Raw genomic sequence first — 22,374 nt, 5'->3', positions numbered from 1 at the left:
CTTGACCCCGCTGCTTCTCAGCTGACTCGCCAGTGGCGGGTGAATGCTTTTCAATATGAGCTGGATGACTTTTCCCTCCGTAATATCTGGGTTCCACCGCCGGCAGAGCGCTCTGAACATGTAAGCAAAGTCTCTGATGCTTTCACCATCTCCCTGCACTCTTGTCCTGATCCGTTCTTCCAGCTCATCCATATAGTCCTCAGAGAGGAATGCTGACAGGAAACCCTGTTCAAACTCCCTCCATGTAGAGGTCTCCCGCCTGACCACGTCCCACCAGTCTCGGGCTGTGCCGAACAGGACGTTACGCAGGGTGGCCAGCAACTCTTCATCAGAAAGTGGGTTCAAGGCCAGATAATCACGACACTGTTCCAGGTAGGTGAGAGGGTCAGTGTCATCTTCCATCCTACCAAAACAAGGGAATTGTAATCGGATTGGGCTCTTCATCATTCTTCCCTGAATAGGAGAGCCCATGTGCGCTGGAAATGGCTCTGAACCATGAGCAGCGTGCATGGTTGAATGCAGTCGAGCATCGACCTTGGGCCCTAATGAAGGTAGGGAGACAGAAGGATGCAGCAATGGAATAGCGGTGCTTTGTCCTGCTGGTGGTGGTATAGAGGGCTGTGAAGTTTGGAGGGTGTGTTGTTTAATGTCGGTAACCTCCTCAGCCACACTGCTCAATAAACCATGACATGTTGTTATGTCCTGTTGCAGGTGAGTGACTATATCAGCCATTGGAGTCATGACTTTGTGGACATCCTTGAGCACTTCCACCTGGTACTGGTGAAGCCTCCACTTGATGGTGTCCACCAATTGTGTCCTGAGATATTCTGCATTCTGTCTCATGTGATCTTTCATTTGTTGCTCCCCTTGCTCCTGTCTCTCAGCAAAATTCTCCTTTAAAGCAGTCAAGGTGTCATTCAATTGCTGCACAGTAGCGTGTTGCTCCATTTTCATGCTATACAGTGCGTCCCTGATTTTATTTTGATTTTTTTCCAGAGTATTGAAGCTGTTTTTGAACTGATCATATTGGCTTAGTGGCTGTATTGGGGCCGCGAGGGGTTCCTCCCCCACCAGCTCCATATCTACCACAGCCCGGTCCGTGGGGAAGCCTGGGGCCTGTTCTCCAGGAGATAAAGCCTGCTCTCCAGGAGATGAATGATTCAACCCCTCTCCTTCACTGCCACCAGGGGGCGCTGCCTGTTCATCACCAGACTCCTCCGCTTCCCCTGCTGGTGTTCCCATGTTATCCAGAGAAACAAGCATTCTTTGCACCATTTCCTCCATTTTGTTTGACATTGTCTCCTGGTTTTTAGTTGCAATGAGGATTTATTTGATGAAATGATTTTAGTTGAAATGAAATGATTGAAATGCTTTTAGTTGCAATGATGATGGTTCGTTTCCTAGAGCTCCGTTTTGTTTGTTTGTTTGTTTGTTGAATACACTGTGTTGTCCTCCAGTGTGTTTTCCTTTTAGACCAAGCCAGGGATTGTGGGTTCATTGGTATTTTATTTTGTGTGCACACGTTTTTGTTTGTTTGATTTTCCAGTGCTATGAGACTGGGGTGCCACTTTTTATGTAGCGGTTTGTTGGGGCGAGCTCGCGTCGGGGTGCCAGTCAGAGACCCAGTCTGACAAAAAAGGTTAAATAATAACAGCCCCAACAACCGTACAAGGGATAGATAGATAATAATAATAATAATATATCAACCCCTGAACAAACAGTAGGCACACAAGAATACCATACACAAGCATAAAGGAAAGACGCACACACAGAGGACTTCATTCAAGTGAGCAGTGTATTGTAAACCAAACCCCAAATCAAATAATAAATGTTCAATGTTCCATGTTCCATGTTCCAGCACGCAAGCAACAGTATCACAGTTTGAGAATGTCCCCCCCCCCAAAAGTCAGTCCGACGTCAGATAGTCACGGTCAGAGCGCTGTGTGTGCGATCGCTTACTGACAGGTGATGACGCGTTCCGTACGTTTCCTCATCATGCGATCCAGAGGAGACCGTGTTGTCAGCGACATCAGCGTGAACCGGGCGTCGGACGAGCAGCACGCTCCGTCGGGGAAATCCCTATCCTTCCGTCTGGTGCGATGCTGATTAATCCCACTGTTCACGAGGCCCCGTTTGTCTCTCACCAGCCAGAGGTAGGCTGCACACAGACACTATCCACGGCGTCCGAGGTGACAGCTGTCAGAGACGCCAGCTCACTTCCTCAAACTCGCTCCCGTGCCATTCATCCGTTTTTCTTAGGCCGTGACGTGACGTGCGTGCGTGTGCATGTGCGTGCGAGTGCACGTGTGTGCATGTGCGTAGGAGAGCGTTAAAGGCGCGGAGCGCCACAAGCTAAAGTGTAACACAATGCTTTAAATTAAAAACACCAAAAAGGGAGTTCCCTTCCCGCCGACAATGGGTTAACTATACCGTAATGTCCCGTCTATAAGCACAATGGGTTAACTACCGTAATGTCCCGTCTATAAGCACAATGGGTTAACTACCGTAATGTCCCGTCTATAAGCACAATGGGTTAACTACCGTAATGTCCCGTCTATAAGCACAATGGGTTAACTACCGTAATGTCCCGTCTATAAGCACAATGGGTTAACTACCGTAATGTCCCGTCTATAAGCACAATGGGTTAACTACCGTAATGTCCCGTCTATAAGCACAATGGGTTAACTACCGTAATGTCCCGTCTATAAGCACAATGGGTTAACTACCGTAATGTCCCGTCTATAAGCACAATGGGTTAACTACCGTAATGTCCCGTCTATAAGCACAATGGGTTAACTACCGTAATGTCCCGTCTATAAGCACAATGGGTTAACTACCGTAATGTCCCGTCTATAAGCACAATGGGTTAACTACCGTAATGTCCAGTCTATAAGCACAATGGGTTAACTACCGTAATGTCCCGTCTATAAGCACAATGGGTTAACTACCGTAATGTCCCGTCTATAAGCGGCTACTTTTTTTTCCCCCCCTATATGCTTTGAACCCTGCGGCCTTTACAGCCAACGGCCACCAGGGGGCCTCCTAAATCTATATCTCTCTATGTCCGGTCCTTGCTACTACCACTACTATACTACACACTGTATAAAGTAATGCCAGTAATTACTACTACTAATTATTAGTAATTAATTAACCAGTAATTACTTCATGCACGTTTTCCTCAGCAAAATGGACGCCCCAACCCCCCCCCCCCCCCCCGCAGCCCCCACTTTCTCTCCCTCCTCCCCCCTCCTTCTCGTCTCACCATTCCAAGTTGTAAAATCTCTCACATGATGCGAGTCAAAAGGCTCTCGTGCTCACACACACACACACACACACACACACACACACACACACACACACACACACACACACACACAGTAAGTAGATTAATACATACATGCATCTGGTTAAGACTTTCAACAGTCTATATTTGCAACCCCTGACCCCCCCCCCCCCCCCTCCCTCCCTCACAGGGTCATGTGACGTGTCTTGTCTGGCCTCATGTGAGCGGGAGGCGGAGCCTATAGCATGAGCCGCTTCACTATACTAATCAATGATTGGCCGGGTGCTGTAACCCTGCTCACATGGAGGTCATGTGATTTCGTCGACAACAAAAATAAAACTACAGACAGAAATGTGAAGTGAGGATTCAGGGATCTGGTGGATAACTAAGACATTCTGACCTGAGATCAGATTATATGAATGTCTTCTACACATCCTGACAGTTTTCCATTCTGACCTGAGATCAGATTCTAACAATGTCTTCTACACATCCTGACAGTTTTCCATTCTGACCTGAGATCAGATTCTAACAATGTCTTCTACACATCCTGACAGTTTTCCATTCTGACCTGAGATCAGATTCTAACAATGTCTTCTACATCCTGACAGTTTTCCATTCTGACCTGAGATCAGATTCTAACAATGTCTTCTACATCCTGACAGTTTTCCATTCTGACCTGAGATCAGATTCTAACAATGTCTTCTACATCCTGACAGTTTTCCATTCTGACCTGAGATCAGATTCTACAAATGTCTTCTACACATCCTGACAGTTTTCCATTCTGACCTGAGATCAGATTCTAAAAAATGTCTTCTACATCCTGACAGTTTTCCATTCTGACCTGAGATCAGATTCTAAAAATGTCTTCTACACATCCTGACAGTTTTCCATTCTGACCTGAGATCAGATTCTAACAATGTCTTCTACATCCTGACAGTTTTCCATTCTGACCCGAGATCAGATTCTAAAAAATCTCTTCTACATCCTGACAGTTTTCCATTCTGACCTGAGATCAGATTCTATAAATGTCTTCCATGTCAGTCGCTCTTCGCTTTTTCAAAAATAGCAGACCTACAAGCTCGTAGCGCGCCACTCGGTGGCGCGCTACGAGCTTGTAGGTCTGCTATTTTTCAATAGCTAAAGCATAACACCGAAATGGGTTCCCGTTCAGAATGGGTTTAATAGTGCGACGCGTTGTGAGCTTGTAGATCGGCCATTTTCAGCCAAGTGTAAAAAAATCAGTCACTGTACGACGGCATCAAGGCCCGCCACAATATGTTAAGTCGACTAAAAATCAACCGTAGATTCAGTCGACTAAAGTCTCATGACACTTTAGTCGACTGAAACTAGACCAACACTAAAGACATTCCAGGTGACCAGAAATATGACTTAAAACTAAATGAGGTTTCGCTCCAAAGACAATACTATGACTAAAACTAAAATAGAAATCTGATGGGGGGGGGGGGGGGGGTGGGGGGGTGTGATTAAAGTACAGGGGAGCACAGGTCAAAGGTCAGCGGGGTCCATCTCTCATCTCCTCCAATCACACCTCGGTTAGATCGCCATCATCCTTGACCCCGGGCGTGTGAACACGTGTGTGTGTGTGTGTGTGCACATGTGTGTGTGTGTGTGTGCACATGTGTGTGTGTGTGTGTGTGTGTTACTCACCGGTCACAGGAGCAGGCCACCAGCAGACTCAGCAGGTTGTAGATGATGAAGGTGAAGATGACGGCGGTGATAGTGCCGCGCGGGATGGAGTAGCTGGGGTTCTTCAGGTCCCCTGGTGGAGCACACGCACACACACACACACACACACACACACACACACACACACACACACACACACACACACACACACACACACACACACACACACACACACACACACACACACACACACACACACACACACACACACACACGCACACGCACACTTCGATTTCTTCATTTGAATCCACAAATTACAAAAAAAAAATTTACAAGGAAACAAATATAACCGGGGGTTGACAGTTCATGCTCAACTTATAACCCATTTTGACCTGCGGGAACGATTCTTGCAAATGTCTTCTATATTAAATCCCGACTGTTTTCTTGAAACAAAAAGCTGTGTTTTTCTGTGTCAAGTCGTTCTCTCAAACACTTTCATGTCACTTTTCACGATTCTTCAAAAAAATAGCAGACCTACAAGCTCGTAGCGCGCCACTCGGTGGCGCGCTACGAGCTTGTAGATCTGCTATTTTTCAATAGCTAAAGCGTAACATAATATGCCAATACCAAAAGGGGTTCCCGCCCCAAAATGGGCACCACCTCCTCCTCCACACAGACAGGCTGCCTACAACAGCCCAAACAGAGCTCAGTATTTGGCAAGTTGTTTGGCTTTGCTTTTTGGTCATGCCAGCTATTCTTAGGCCACTCGTGGTCAGTTTATGCACACGGCCCAGGCAGGCAGGCTTCCGGATATCAGTATGGCAAATCTGCAGCGGTTTGTTATACTTCCAAGTAATGGTTGACACTTGAGAATGTTTATCTTGGAATGCCTGGTCCATGTACAGATCAAAGACACAGCCCACCTCCAGAATCAGGACCTCCTAAGTTGTGACTGGTGGTGTCAACAAAGACAACATCAGGTGTATTGGGGATGTTAGCGAAGACATCGCATGCACAGCTAAACCAATCTGGTAACATGCACACGCACACTCACACACACACGCACACGCACACGCACGCACGCACACACACACTCTCCACCTACCCGACATGTTGGACCCAGCCATGATGCCCGTAAACCCTCACACACACACACACACACTCTCCACCTACCCGACATGTTAGACCCAGCCATGATGCCCCGTAAACCCTCACACCACCTCTCCACCTACCCGCCATGTTGGACCCGTAAACCCTCACACACACCACCTCTCCTCCTACCCGACATGTTGGACCCAGCCATGATGCCCGTAACACCACCTCTCCACCTACCCGCCATGTTGGACCCGGCCATGATGCCCGTAAACCCTCACACACACCACCTCTCCACCTACCCGCCATGTTGGACCCGGCCATGATGCCCGTAAACCCTCACACACACCACCTCTCCTCCACCTACCCGACATGTTGGACCCGTAAACCCTCACACACACCACCTCTCCACCTACCAGACATGTTGGACCCGTAAACCCTCACACACACCACCTCTCCTCCTACCAGACATGTTGGACCCGGCCATGATGCCCGTAACACCACCTCTCCACCTACCAGACATGTTGGACCCGTAAACCCTCACACACACCACCTCTCCTCCTACCAGACATGTTGGACCCGGCCATGATGCCCGTAACACCACCTCTCCACCTACCAGACATGTTGGACCCGTAAACCCTCACACACACCACCTCTCCTCCTACCAGACATGTTGGACCCGTAAACCCTCACACACACCACCTCTCCTCCTACCCGACATGTTGGACCCGGCCATGATGCCCGTAATAAACCCTCACACCACCTCTCCACCTACCAGACATGTTGGACCCAGCCATGTTGGACCCGTAAACCCTCCCTCACACCACCTCTCCTCCTACCCGACATGTTGGACCCGGCCATGATGCCCGTAATAAACCCTCCCTCACACCACCTCTCCACCTACCAGACATGTTGGACCCAGCCATGATGCCCGTAAACCCTCACACCACCTCTCCACCTACCCGACATGTTGGACCCGGCCATGATGCCGGTGCAGCCGTTGAACATGACGGCGAACACGGTGGCGAAGGTCATCATGGTCTCGGTGGTGTAGTCCACGGTGTAGTCGGCTGTGAGGAACAGAGAGGTCAGAGGTCAGCCTCGGTACCGTGAACTATACATCCAGGACGGGAAGGAACCCCTTTTTGGTGACCTGAGATCAGATTCTATAAATGTTCTTCTACATCCTGACAGTTTTCCATTCTGACCTGAGATCAGATTCTATAAATGTTCTTCTACATCCTGACAGTTTTCCGTTCTGACCTGAGATCAGATTCTATAAATGTCTTCTATACATCCCGACAGTTTTCCGTTCTGACCTGAGATCAGATTCTATAAATGTTCTTCTACATCCTGACAGTTTTCCATTCTGACCTGAGATCAGATTCTATAAATGTTCTTCTATACATCCCGACAGTTTTCTGAAAAAGCTATGTTTCTAATGTCAGTCGTTCTTAGATTTCTCAAAAAATAGCAGACCTACAAGCTCGTAGCGATTGAGCTTGTAGATCTGCTATTTTTTCAATAGCTAAAGCATAACATAGTGCTGACACCAAAAGGGGTTCCCGCCTAGAATGGGTTAAGCATTATGTTATGCTTTATGCTATTGGAAAAAAATGTAGACCTGCAATTTTTTTTTTGAAAAAATCCGTGAAAATATGAAAAATTGCAGATCTACAAGCTCGTAGCTCGAGCTCGTAGCTCGAGCTTGTAGGTCTGCTATTTCTTTGAAGAATCGTGAAAATCTCCCTGGAAATAAAAACGTCTGGGTTTCCCGAGGCTAACTAAAAATGTGACTAAAAAGGAATTAAAAACTATTCCAGGGACTATGACTAAAACTAAAATGGAAAATTGCTTCCCAAGAACAACACAACGCATTTTAGATCTGCAAAAGAGATGTGGCGGAGAGGGAAAGAGTTCAACACAGTCCATAGGGTTTAAGAGGTGTCAATAGATCCATATAGAAGGAAGCCATCTCGTACAAAGTACACATTAATCAATAGATGCACGTCTAGACCTGTAGAGATCACTCATCCACATTAACCCATTGTAACCCTGACCCTTTTTGCAAAAAAATATATGTTAATGACGTTTAGAAGCTTTAGAACACTTTCCTGGGGGTCTTTATGTGTGTAATGTGTGGTTTTAGATATTTTAGATTGTAGCAGTGAGCCTGTTGTCTCTGATGTCATGGACACTGGGCTCACTTCCTTCCTGGACTACATGTTGTCTCAGTAAGACAGCTCTCCCCCCCTATCCACAAGGAGGAGCAGTGCACCAAAGAATTATGGGAATTGTAGTCCAGGAAGGTAGTGAGACCAGTGTCCATGACATCAGAGACAACAGGCTCACTGCTACAATCTAAAATATCTAAAACCACATATTACACACATAAATACTCCCAGGAAAGTGATCTAAAGCTTCTAAACGTCATTAACATATATTTTTTTGCAAAAAGGGTGAAGTGTCCCTTTAAAAAATATCTTCTAAATCATGACTGTTTTCTGAAAAAAAAACCCATGTTTCTATGTCAGTGAAAAAACCCTCGATGTTTCTATGTCAGTGGTGAAAAACCCTCCATGTTTCTATGTCAGTGAAACACCCTCCATGTTTCTATGTCAGTGAAACACCCTCCATGTTTCTATGTCAGTGAAAAACCCTCCATGTTTCTATGTCAGTGAAACACCCTCCATGTTTCTATGTCAGTGAAACACCCTCCATGTTTCTATGTCAGTGAAAACACCCTCCATGTTTCTATGTCAGTGAAAACACCCTCCATGTTTCTATGTCAGTGGTGAAAAACCCCTCCATGTTTCTATGTCAGTGAAAAAACCCTCCATGTTTCTATGTCAGTGGTGAAAAACCCTCCATGTTTCTATGTCAGTGAAACACCCTCCATGTTTCTATGTCAGTGAAAAACCCTCCATGTTTCTATGTCAGTGAAAAAACCCTCCATGTTTCTATGTCAGTGAAAAACCCTCCATGTTTCTATGTCAGTGAAAAAACCCTCCATGTTTCTATGTCAGTGAAAAACCCTCCATGTTTCTATGTCAGTGGTGAAAAACCCTCCATGTTTCTATGTCAGTGAAAAACCCTCCATGTTTTTATGTCAGTGACAAAACCCTCCATGTTTCTATGTCAGTGGTGAAAAACCCTCCATGTTTCTATGTCAGTGGTGAAAAACCCTCCATGTTTCTATGTCAGTGGTGAAAAACCCTCCATGTTTCTATGTCAGTGACAAAACCCTCCATGTTTTTATGTCAGTGACAAAACCCTCCATGTTTTTATGTCAGTGACAAAACCCTCCATGTTTCTATGTCAGTGACAAAACCCTCCATGTTTCTATGTCAGTGGTGAAAAACCCCTCCATGTTTCTATGTCAGTGGTGAAAAACCCTCCATGTTTCTATGTCAGTGGTGAAAAACCCTCCATGTTTCTATGTCAGTGAAAAAAACCTCCATGTTTCTATGTCAGTGGTGAAAAACCCTCCATGTTTCTATGTCAGTGGTGAAAAACCCTCCATGTTTCTATGTCAGTGAAACACCCTCCATGTTTCTATGTCAGTGAAAACACCCTCCATGTTTCTATGTCAGTGGTGAAAAACCCTCCATGTTTCTATGTCAGTGGTGAAAAACCCTCCATGTTTCTATGTCAGTGAAAACACCCTCCATGTTTCTATGTCAGTGGTGAAAAACCCTCCATGTTTCTATGTCAGTGAAAACACCCTCCATGTTTCTATGTCAGTGAAAAAAACCTCCATGTTTCTATGTCAGTGAAAACACCCTCCATGTTTCTATGTCAGTGGTGAAAAACCCTCCATGTTTCTATGTCAGTGGTGAAAAACCCTCCATGTTTCTATGTCAGTGACAAAACCCTCCATGTTTCTATGTCAGTGACAAAACCCTCCATGTTTCTATGTCAGTGACAAAACCCTCCATGTTTTTATGTCAGTGAAACACCCTCCATGTTTCTATGTCAGTGAAAAAACCCTCCATGTTTTTATGTCAGTGACAAAACCCTCCATGTTTCTATGTCAGTGGTGAAAAACCCCTCCATGTTTCTATGTCAGTGGTGAAAAACCCCTCCATGTTTCTATGTCAGTGGTGAAAAACCCTCCATGTTTCTATGTCAGTGGTGAAAAACCCTCCATGTTTCTATGTCAGTGAAAAAAACCTCCATGTTTCTATGTCAGTGGTGAAAAACCCTCCATGTTTCTATGTCAGTGGTGAAAAACCCTCCATGTTTCTATGTCAGTGAAACACCCTCCATGTTTCTATGTCAGTGAAAACACCCTCCATGTTTCTATGTCAGTGGTGAAAAACCCTCCATGTTTCTATGTCAGTGGTGAAAAACCCTCCATGTTTCTATGTCAGTGAAAACACCCTCCATGTTTCTATGTCAGTGGTGAAAAACCCTCCATGTTTCTATGTCAGTGAAAACACCCTCCATGTTTCTATGTCAGTGAAAAAAACCTCCATGTTTCTATGTCAGTGAAAACACCCTCCATGTTTCTATGTCAGTGGTGAAAAACCCTCCATGTTTCTATGTCAGTGGTGAAAAACCCTCCATGTTTCTATGTCAGTGAAAACACCCTCCATGTTTCTATGTCAGTGAAAAAAACCTCCATGTTTCTATGTCAGTGAAAACACCCTCCATGTTTCTATGTCAGTGGTGAAAAACCCTCCATGTTTCTATGTCAGTGAAAAACCCTCCATGTTTCTCTGTCAGTGGTGAAAAACCCTCCATGTTTCTATGTCAGTGAAAACACCCTCCATGTTTCTATGTCAGTGGTGAAAAACCCTCCATGTTTCTATGTCAGTGAAAACACCCTCCATGTTTCTATGTCAGTGAAAACACCCTCCATGTTTCTATGTCAGTGAAAAAACCCTCCATGTTTCTATGTCAGTGGTGAAAAACCCTCCATGTTTCTATGTCAGTGGTGAAAAACCCTCCATGTTTCTATGTCAGTGGTGAAAAACCCTCCATGTTTCTATGTCAGTGAAAAAACCCTCCATGTTTCTATGTCAGTGAAAACACCCTCCATGTTTCTATGTCAGTGAAAAACCCTCCATGTTTCTATGTCAGTGGTGAAAAACCCTCCATGTTTCTATGTCAGTGAAACACCCTCCATGTTTCTATGTCAGTGAAAAAACCCTCCATGTTTCTATGTCAGTGGTGAAAAACCCTCCATGTTTCTATGTCAGTGGTGAAAAACCCTCCATGTTTCTATGTCAGTGAAACACCCTCCATGTTTCTATGTCAGTGAAAAAACCCTCCATGTTTCTATGTCAGTGGTGAAAAACCCTCCATGTTTCTATGTCAGTGGTGAAAAACCCTCCATGTTTCTATGTCAGTGGTGAAAAACCCTCCATGTTTCTATGTCAGTGGTGAAAAACCCTCCATGTTTCTATGTCAGTGAAAAAACCCTCCATGTTTCTATGTCAGTGAAAAACCCCTCCATGTTTCTATGTCAGTGGTGAAAAACCCTCCATGTTTCTATGTCAGTGGTGAAAAACCCTCCATGTTTCTATGTCAGTGAAAAACCCTCCATGTTTCTATGTCAGTGAAAAAACCCTCCATGTTTCTATGTCAGTGGTGAAAAACCCTCCATGTTTCTATGTCAGTGAAAACACCCTCCATGTTTCTATGTCAGTGAAAATACCCTCCATGTTTCTATGTCAGTGAAAAAACCCTCCATGTTTCTATGTCAGTGAAAAAACCCTCCATGTTTCTATGTCAGTGGTGAAAAACCCCTCCATGTTTCTATGTCAGTGGTGAAAAACCCTCCATGTTTCTATGTCAGTGGTGAAAAACCCTCCATGTTTCTATGTCAGTGGTGAAAAACCCTCCATGTTTCTATGTCAGTGGTGAAAAACCCTCCATGTTTCTATGTCAGTGGTGAAAAACCCTCCATGTTTCTATGTCAGTGAAAAAACCCTCCATGTTTCTATGTCAGTGGTGAAAAACCCTCCATGTTTCTATGTCAGTGGTGAAAAACCCCTCCATGTTTCTATGTCAGTGGTGAAAAACCCTCCATGTTTCTATGTCAGTGAAAACACCCTCCATGTTTCTATGTCAGTGAAAAAACCCTCCATGTTTCTATGTCAGTGGTGAAAAACCCTCCATGTTTCTATGTCAGTGAAACACCCTCCATGTTTCTATGTCAGTGAAAAAACCCTCCATGTTTCTATGTCAGTGGTGAAAAACCCTCCATGTTTCTATGTCAGTGGTGAAAAACCCTCCATGTTTCTATGTCAGTGAAACACCCTCCATGTTTCTATGTCAGTGAAAAAACCCTCCATGTTTCTATGTCAGTGGTGAAAAACCCTCCATGTTTCTATGTCAGTGGTGAAAAACCCTCCATGTTTCTATGTCAGTGGTGAAAAACCCTCCATGTTTCTATGTCAGTGGTGAAAAACCCTCCATGTTTCTATGTCAGTGAAAAAACCCTCCATGTTTCTATGTCAGTGAAAAACCCCTCCATGTTTCTATGTCAGTGGTGAAAAACCCTCCATGTTTCTATGTCAGTGGTGAAAAACCCTCCATGTTTCTATGTCAGTGAAAAACCCTCCATGTTTCTATGTCAGTGAAAAAACCCTCCATGTTTCTATGTCAGTGGTGAAAAACCCTCCATGTTTCTATGTCAGTGAAAACACCCTCCATGTTTCTATGTCAGTGAAAATACCCTCCATGTTTCTATGTCAGTGAAAAAACCCTCCATGTTTCTATGTCAGTGAAAAAACCCTCCATGTTTCTATGTCAGTGGTGAAAAACCCCTCCATGTTTCTATGTCAGTGGTGAAAAACCCTCCATGTTTCTATGTCAGTGGTGAAAAACCCTCCATGTTTCTATGTCAGTGAAACACCCTCCATGTTTCTATGTCAGTGAAAAAACCCTCCATGTTTCTATGTCAGTGGTGAAAAACCCTCCATGTTTCTATGTCAGTGGTGAAAAACCCTCCATGTTTCTATGTCAGTGAAACACCCTCCATGTTTCTATGTCAGTGAAAAAACCCTCCATGTTTCTATGTCAGTGGTGAAAAACCCTCCATATTTCTATGTCAGTGGTGAAAAACCCTCCATGTTTCTATGTCAGTGGTGAAAAACCCTCCATGTTTCTATGTCAGTGGTGAAAAACCCTCCATGTTTCTATGTCAGTGAAAAAACCCTCCATGTTTCTATGTCAGTGAAAAACCCCTCCATGTTTCTATGTCAGTGGTGAAAAACCCTCCATGTTTCTATGTCAGTGGTGAAAAACCCTCCATGTTTCTATGTCAGTGAAAAACCCTCCATGTTTCTATGTCAGTGAAAAAACCCTCCATGTTTCTATGTCAGTGGTGAAAAACCCTCCATGTTTCTATGTCAGTGAAAACACCCTCCATGTTTCTATGTCAGTGAAAATACCCTCCATGTTTCTATGTCAGTGAAAAAACCCTCCATGTTTCTATGTCAGTGAAAAAACCCTCCATGTTTCTATGTCAGTGGTGAAAAACCCCTCCATGTTTCTATGTCAGTGGTGAAAAACCCTCCATGTTTCTATGTCAGTGGTGAAAAACCCTCCATGTTTCTATGTCAGTGGTGAAAAACCCTCCATGTTTCTATGTCAGTGGTGAAAAACCCTCCATGTTTCTATGTCAGTGGTGAAAAACCCTCCATGTTTCTATGTCAGTGAAAAAACCCTCCATGTTTCTATGTCAGTGGTGAAAAACCCTCCATGTTTCTATGTCAGTGGTGAAAAACCCCTCCATGTTTCTATGTCAGTGGTGAAAAACCCTCCATGTTTCTATGTCAGTGAAAACACCCTCCATGTTTCTATGTCAGTGAAAAAACCCTCCATGTTTCTATGTCAGTGGTGAAAAACCCTCCATGTTTCTATGTCAGTGAAACACCCTCCATGTTTCTATGTCAGTGAAAAAACCCTCCATGTTTCTATGTCAGTGGTGAAAAACCCTCCATGTTTCTATGTCAGTGGTGAAAAACCCTCCATGTTTCTATGTCAGTGAAACACCCTCCATGTTTCTATGTCAGTGAAAAAACCCTCCATGTTTCTATGTCAGTGGTGAAAAACCCTCCATGTTTCTATGTCAGTGGTGAAAAACCCTCCATGTTTCTATGTCAGTGGTGAAAAACCCTCCATGTTTCTATGTCAGTGGTGAAAAACCCTCCATGTTTCTATGTCAGTGAAAAAACCCTCCATGTTTCTATGTCAGTGAAAAACCCCTCCATGTTTCTATGTCAGTGGTGAAAAACCCTCCATGTTTCTATGTCAGTGGTGAAAAACCCTCCATGTTTCTATGTCAGTGAAAAACCCTCCATGTTTCTATGTCAGTGAAAAAACCCTCCATGTTTCTATGTCAGTGGTGAAAAACCCTCCATGTTTCTATGTCAGTGAAAACACCCTCCATGTTTCTATGTCAGTGAAAATACCCTCCATGTTTCTATGTCAGTGAAAAAACCCTCCATGTTTCTATGTCAGTGAAAAAACCCTCCATGTTTCTATGTCAGTGGTGAAAAACCCCTCCATGTTTCTATGTCAGTGGTGAAAAACCCTCCATGTTTCTATGTCAGTGGTGAAAAACCCTCCATGTTTCTATGTCAGTGGTGAAAAACCCTCCATGTTTCTATGTCAGTGGTGAAAAACCCTCCATGTTTCTATGTCAGTGGTGAAAAACCCTCCATGTTTCTATGTCAGTGAAAAAACCCTCCATGTTTCTATGTCAGTGGTGAAAAACCCTCCATGTTTCTATGTCAGTGGTGAAAAACCCCTCCATGTTTCTATGTCAGTGGTGAAAAACCCTCCATGTTTCTATGTCAGTGAAAACACCCTCCATGTTTCTATGTCAGTGAAAAAACCCTCCATGTTTCTATGTCAGTGGTGAAAAACCCTCCATGTTTCTATGTCAGTGAAAAAACCCTCCATGTTTCTATGTCAGTGGTGAAAAACCCTCCATGTTTCTATGTCAGTGGTGAAAAACCCCTCCATGTTTCTATGTCAGTGGTGAAAAACCCCTCCATGTTTCTATGTCAGTGGTGAAAAACCCTCCATGTTTCTATGTCAGTGAAAAAACCCTCCATGTTTCTATGTCAGTGGTGAAAAACCCTCCATGTTTCTATGTCAGTGGTGAAAAACCCTCCATGTTTCTATGTCAGTGAAAACACCCTCCATGTTTCTATGTCAGTGAAAAAACCCTCCATGTTTCTATGTCAGTGAAAAACCCTCCATGTTTCTATGTCAGTGGTGAAAAACCCCTCCATGTTTCTATGTCAGTGGTGAAAAACCCTCCATGTTTCTATGTCAGTGAAAAAACCCTCCATGTTTCTATGTCAGTGGTGAAAAACCCTCCATGTTTCTATGTCAGTGAAAAACCCCTCCATGTTTCTATGTCAGTGAAAAACCCCTCCATGTTTCTATGTCAGTGAAACACCCTCCATGTTTCTATGTCAGTGAAACACCCTCCATGTTTCTGTCAGTGAAAACACCCTCCATGTTTCTATGTCAGTGAAAACACCCTCCATGTTTCTATGTCAGTGAAAACACCCTCCATGTTTCTATGTCAGTGGTGAAAAACCCTCCATGTTTCTATGTCAGTGGTGAAAAACCCTCCATGTTTCTATGTCAGTGGTGAAAAACCCTCCATGTTTCTATGTCAGTGAAAAACCCTCCATGTTTCTATGTCAGTGGTGAAAAACCCTCCATGTTTCTATGTCAGTGAAAAACCCTCCATGTTTCTATGTCAGTGGTGAAAAACCCTCCATGTTTCTATGTCAGTGGTGAAAAACCCTCCATGTTTCTATGTCAGTGAAAAAACCCTCCATGTTTCTATGTCAGTGGTGAAAAACCCTCCATGTTTCTATGTCAGTGGTGAAACACCCTCCATGTTTCTATGTCAGTGGTGAAAAACCCTCCATGTTTCTATGTCAGTGAAAAAACCCTCCATGTTTCTATGTCAGTGAAAAACCCTCCATGTTTCTATGTCAGTGGTGAAAAACCCTCCATGTTTCTATGTCAGTGAAAAACCCTCCATGTTTCTATGTCAGTGAAAAACCCCTCCATGTTTCTATGTCAGTGAAAAAACCCTCCATGTTTCTATGTCAGTGGTGAAAAACCCTCCATGTTTCTATGTCAGTGGTGAAAAACCCTCCATGTTTCTATGTCAGTGAAAAACCCTCCATGTTTCTATGTCAGTGGTGAAAAACCCTCCATGTTTCTATGTCAGTGAAAACACCCTCCATGTTTCTATGTCAGTGAAAAAACCCTCCATGTTTCTATGTCAGTGGTGAAAAACCCTCCATGTTTCTATGTCAGTGGTGAAAAAACCCTCCATGTTTCTATGTCAGTGGTGAAAAAACCCTCCATGTTTCTATGTCAGTGGTGAAAAACCCTCCATGTTTCTATGTCAGTGGTGAAAAACCCTCCATGTTTCTATGTCAGTGAAAAAACCCTCCATGTTTCTATGTCAGTGGTGAAACACCCTCCATGTTTCTATGTCAGTGGTGAAAAACCCCTCCATGTTTCTATGTCAGTGAAAAAACCCTCCATGTTTCTATGTCAGTGAAAAAACCCTCCATGTTTCTATGTCAGTGGTGAAAAACCCCTCCATGTTTCTATGTCAGTGAAAAAACCCTCCATGTTTCTATGTCAGTGAAAAAACCCTCCATGTTTCTATGTCAGTGAAAAAACCCTCCATGTTTCTATGTCAGTGGTGAAAAAACCCTCCATGTTTCTATGTCAGTGGTGAAAAAACCCTCCATGTTTCTATGTCAGTGAAAAAACCCTCCATGTTTCTATGTCAGTGGTGAAAAACCCTCCATGTTTCTATGTCAGTGGTGAAAAACCCTCCATGTTTCTATGTCAGTGAAAAAACCCTCCATGTTTCTATGTCAGTGGTGAAAAACCCTCCATGTTTCTATGTCAGGTGGTGCTCAACCTTTTTCACGTCAAGGACCCACCAATATATAGTATGTATTTGGCCACCGACCCCCATCTGAAAATATGCTGTTCAAGAAGTAACGCTGGAAGAATATACAGTATATTCAAAGATTTGTGCCACATTTTCACGATTTTTCAAAAAATAGCAGACCTACAAGCTCGTAGATCTGGTTACGTGGTTACGACTGGACTGGTTACGTGGCAGATGGGGCGGTTTCAGACTGGTTACGTGGCAGATGGGACGGTTTCAGACTGGTTACGTGGCAGATGGGACGGTTTCAGACTGGTTACGTGGCAGACGGGGCGGTTTCAGACTGGTTACGTGGCAGACGGGGCGGTTTCAGACTGGTTACGTGGCAGACGGGGCGGTTTCAGACTGGTTACGTGGCAGACGGGACGGTTTCAGACTGGTTACGTGGCAGATGGGGCGGTTTCAGACTGATTACGTGGCAGATGGGACGGTTTCAGACTGATTACGTGGCAGATGGGGCGGTTTCAGACTGATTACGTGGCAGACGGGGCGGTTTCAGACTGATTACGTGGCAGACGGGGCGGTTTCAGACTGGTTACGTGGCAGATGGGGCGGTTTCAGACTGATTACGTGGCAGACGGGGCGGTTTCAGACTGATTACGTGGCAGACGGGACGGTTTCAGACTGGTTACGTGGCAGAGGGGACGGTTTCAGACTGGTTACGTGGCAGACGGGGCGGTTTCAGACTGGTTACGTGGCAGATGGGGCGGTTTCAGACTGATTACGTGGCAGATGGGGCGGTTTCAGACTGGTTACGTCACGTGGCAGATGGGGCAGTTTCAGACTGATTACGTGGCAGATGGGACGGTTTCAGACTGATTACGTGGCAGACGGGGCGGTTTCAGACTGATTACGTGGCAGATGGGGCGGTTTCAGACTGATTACGTGGCAGATGGGGCGGTTTCAGACTGATTACGTGGCAGATGGGGCGGTTTCAGACTGATTACGTGGCAGATGGGGCGGTTTCAGACTGATTACGTGGCAGATGGGGCGGTTGTTGGGGATAAATCACAAGAGGTCAGCCAAGGGTGAGTTATATACTGCTATGTCAATAAACTGCTGAAGGTAATTATGAGTTTAATTACAGTCCAATGTTACATGAATGGACCTCATGAAGAGCAATAGAGTGAGTCCAGTTAACCGACTCTCCATCACATAAAAAAACCAACACCGGAAGAGCCGTGCGTGCGTGCATGCGTGCGTGCGTGCGTGCGTGCATGCGTGCGTGCGTGCATGCGTGCGTGCGTGCGTACAGTAGGACTGTCACCAGTACAACTTTAAGTTGACAATATCAATTGTAACATAAATAATGAAACTCATTTAGGCCCGACGTCGAAATTAAAAAAAAAAGTCTTCTAAATCCTGACAGTTTTCTGAAATACCTCATGTTTCTGTATGAGTGGTGCTCAATATTTCATGTCAAGGACGCCAAATATTATTATGTAATTGGCCGCCGACCCCCATCTGAAAATATGTTGTTCCAGGGACCCCCAGGGACCTCCCCAGAAGCAAAGATTTGAGTTAAAAACGTTTTGGGATTATATTATCTGCTATATATTTGCACTATAGAGCGCCGCAGTCCCGCCCCCTCTCAGAAAAACGAGTGGCCCAGGAAATGAAACCCCAATGCATTCTCCCATCGGCACTTCTAATATAATTTATTTAAAGACGGTTACGCCGCGGACAAAGCCAACTCGGATCGTGACAAATCATGACAATGAACACAATGTTTTGGGGCCGATCAAATAATTTATAAGACGAAAAACAAAACAAATAGTTTTGTCTCCTGACTTTCTTTTCTTCTTTCTAATGATTTGATCGGCCCCAAAACATTGTGTTCATTGTCATGATTCGTCACGATCCGAGTTGGCTTTGTCCGCGGCGTAACCGTCTTTAAATAAACTATATTAGAAGTGCCGATGGGAGAACCTCCTCCCAGGTTAAGGTTAAGGTCTCTCTCTCACCTCCCAGGTTGCCCAGCAGCGTGTCCAGCTTGAAGCCCGTGAAGTTGGCGGTGGTGGGCGGCGCCAGGCTGCCGTTGGGCGCGGGCGGGGGGAGGGGGAGGGGCCTCATGGTGCCCAGCGCGGGCAGCGTGATGACGTGGGGCCGCACGGCGAAGAAGCTGACGAAGATGGTGCCCAGCACGAACATCACCACCAGGAAGATCAGGAAGGACGCCTTGGCGTAGATGTCGGCGCCCACCAGGCACACTAGCAGGCACACCAGGCCCACCGCCGTGCCGTACAGGAGGGCCCACCAGTACCCCGACGGGAGCACGTGGAGAGGGCCCGAGGGCACGCCGTCTGGAGGGGGAGGGGGGGGAGGGAGGGGTGGGGGAGGAGGGGGGGGTGGGGGAGGAGGGAGGGGTGGGGGAGGAGGGGGGGGTGGGGTGGGGGAGGGGGGAGGGAGGAGGAGGAGGAAGGCATTTTCATGACTCAGTGCTTTGTAGATCTGCTATTTTTCAATAGCTAAAGTATAACTTAATGCTTAGAACATCTAGCTGGTACTGGTATGGTACTGGTATGGTATGGTAGATGGTACTGGTATGGTACTGATATGGTATGGTAGATGGTACTGGTATGGTAGATGGTACTGGTATGGTATGGTAGATGGTACTGGTATGGTATGGTACTGGTATGGTATGGTAGATGGTACTGGTATGGTACTGGTATACTGGTATGGTACTGGTATGGTACTGGTATGGTACTGGTATGGTAGATGGTGGTATGGTACTGGTATGGTAGATGGTACTGGTATGGTACTGGTATGGTACTGGTATGGTACTGGTATGGTACTGGTATGGTAGATGGTGGTATGGTACTGGTATGGTAGATGGTACTGGTATGGTACTGGTATGGTAGATGGTGGTATGGTACTGGTATGGTAGATGGTACTGGTATGGTACTGGTATGGTACTGGTATGGTACTGGTATGGTAGATGGTGGTATGGTACTGGTATGGTACTGGTATGGTAGATGGTGGTATGGTACTGGTATGGTACTGGTATGGTAGATGGTGGTATGGTACTGGTATGGTACTGGTATGGTAGATGGTGGTATGGTACTGGTATGGTACTGGTATGGTACTGGTATGGTACTGGTATGGTAGATGGTGGTATGGTACTGGTATGGTACTGGTATGGTACTGGTATGGTACTGGTATGGTACTGGTATGGTAGATGGTGGTATGGTACTGGTATGGTACTGGTATGGTACTGGTATGGTACCGGTATGGTACCGGTATGGTACTGGTATGGTACCGGTATGGTACCGGTATGGTACCGGTATGGTACTGGTATGGTACTGGTATGGTAGATGGTACTGGTATGGTACTGGTATGGTAGATGGTGGTATGGTACTGGTATGGTACTGGTATGGTACTGGTATGGTATGGTACTGGTATGGTAGATGGTACCGGTATGGTACCGGTATGGTACTGGTATGGTACTGGTATGGTACTGGTATGGTACTGGTATGGTAGATGGTACTGGTATGGTATGGTACTGGTATGGTATGGTAGATGGTACTGGTATGGTAGATGGTACTGGTATGGTACTGGTATGGTACTGGTATGGTATGGTAGATGGTACTGGTATGGTACTGGTATGGTACTGGTATGGTACTGGTATGGTGTATGGTACTGGTATGGTACTGGTATGGTACTGGTATGGTACCGGTATGGTACCGGCCTCTTGTCCTACCTGCTGGTATTCCAAAGGTGGCGATCACGGCCTCTACCAGACCCAGGACGTAGAGGGCGCTGCCGCACACGTTGGCCAGGAAGAACATGATGCCGATGCTGCCGCCAAACTCTGGACCCAGAGCTCGACTGATCATGTCTGGGGATCACGTTAAGGCTGACAACAACACCTGGACTGGCCTGATCATTATCTGGACTGGACTGATCATGTCTGGGGATCACGTTAAGGCTGACAACAACACCTGGACTGGACTAGTCACTATCTGGACTGGACTGATCATGTCTAGGGATCACGTTATGGCTGACAACAACACCTGGACTGGCCTAGTCACTATCTGGACTGGACTGATCATGTCTGGGGATCACGTTAAGGCTGACAACAACACCTGGACTGGCCTAGTCACTATCTGGACTGGACTGATCATGTCTGGGGATCACGTTAAGGCTGACAACAACACCTGGACTGGCCTGGTCATTATCTGGACTGGACTGATCATGTCTGGGGATCACGTTATGGCTGACAACAACACCTGGTTCCGGTTGTTTCTAGGATTGATTTTAAAATTATTTTACTTGTCTATAAAGCTCTCAATGGTCTCGCACCTTCCTACCTACATGACTGCCTGCCTAAATATGTCCCAAACCTAAACCGCCCCCCTAAGGTCTTCCACTGCTGGCCTGCTCGCTTTGCCTAAAGAAATGGCAACTAAAAAATACGGGGAAGCAGATTTTTGCTTCTACGGGCCGACGGCATGGAACAAACTCCCACTGTACCTTCGACAGGCAGCCTCTGTAGTTTAACAAACTGTACCTTCGACAGGCAGCCTCTGTAGACACTTTTAAAGCTCAGCTCAAGACCCACTTCTACAACATTGCTTTTAAATGATCTTTTATTTATTTTTGTTATTCATGTCCTCACTGTATTGCATTACTGCTTGTTTTTAATGTTGTTGCCTTGCTTTTCTTTTATTCTCCATTGTTCTGTAAAGCACTTTGAGCTGCATTTCATGTCATGAAAGGTGCTATACAAATAAAGTTTGTTCAGGGGAGTGTCTGAATACCAAAAAGAAATAAGTCATTAAAATGATGTGCGTGTGTGTGTGTGTGTGTGTGTGTGTGTGTGTGTGTGTGTGAGGAAGTGTTGGGGAAGTTACTTTTAAAAAGTAAGGAATTATAGTTATCGTTACTTATCTAAAAAAGTAATTTGTTACTTTACTTTACATTAAATTATGAATGTAACTACTTTACTTTACTTTAATTTAAAAAAAATATATATATAAAAAACGATTTAAAAGAAGGTGTTTTGTTCTGTCGCACAGTAAGAGAAAAGACAATTCTCCCTCCCAACGTTATGAAATGTAGTGGAACAATAAAATATGTTCAGGAATTTTGACAGGCATCTTTATTGAGATATTCTAATTCATCAAATGAGTATTTTTGAGCTCATGTTCCATTTTAGAATATTCACTGTTCAGGCAGCCTGAGCTAACGTGTTACGTTTCTGGTCTATATAGGGGCGGGTCGCGGCTGAGATTTGCGCACGCCCCGATTGGATCTCACCGATCTGTCCGTCAGCCCCGGCCACTCCTCTCCCACCTATAGTGAAGCGCTACGTCACATCATTTGGAGCGACGCCCACACCCGGAAGCGTTGACTCCCACTTCTAGACCAAAGGCAGCCAATGGCGTTCCTC

General features: G+C 45.0%; 1 protein-coding gene across 1 annotated transcript in view; it reads right to left on the bottom strand.

The window, feature by feature from the left end:
• The window catches only part of LOC308321247 (solute carrier family 12 member 9), a gene marked incomplete at its 5' end in the record, with an annotated part of 69,580 nt that overhangs the window by 34,421 nt on the left and 12,785 nt on the right, over positions 1-22,374 (bottom strand). The window contains 4 exons of the mRNA XM_080772086.1: positions 4,952-5,063; positions 6,985-7,092; positions 18,947-19,285; positions 20,683-20,820. Coding sequence (XP_080628212.1) covers positions 4,952-5,063; positions 6,985-7,092; positions 18,947-19,285; positions 20,683-20,820 — 697 coding nt within the window. The remainder of the gene's footprint in view (positions 1-4,951; positions 5,064-6,984; positions 7,093-18,946; positions 19,286-20,682; positions 20,821-22,374) is intronic.

Source organism: Protomyctophum bolini (assembly GCF_963924005.1).
Source record: "Protomyctophum bolini genome assembly, chromosome: 9".
Taxonomy (NCBI): Eukaryota; Metazoa; Chordata; class Actinopteri; order Myctophiformes; family Myctophidae; genus Protomyctophum; species Protomyctophum bolini.
This window is presented reverse-complemented; position numbering and strand designations above follow the sequence as displayed.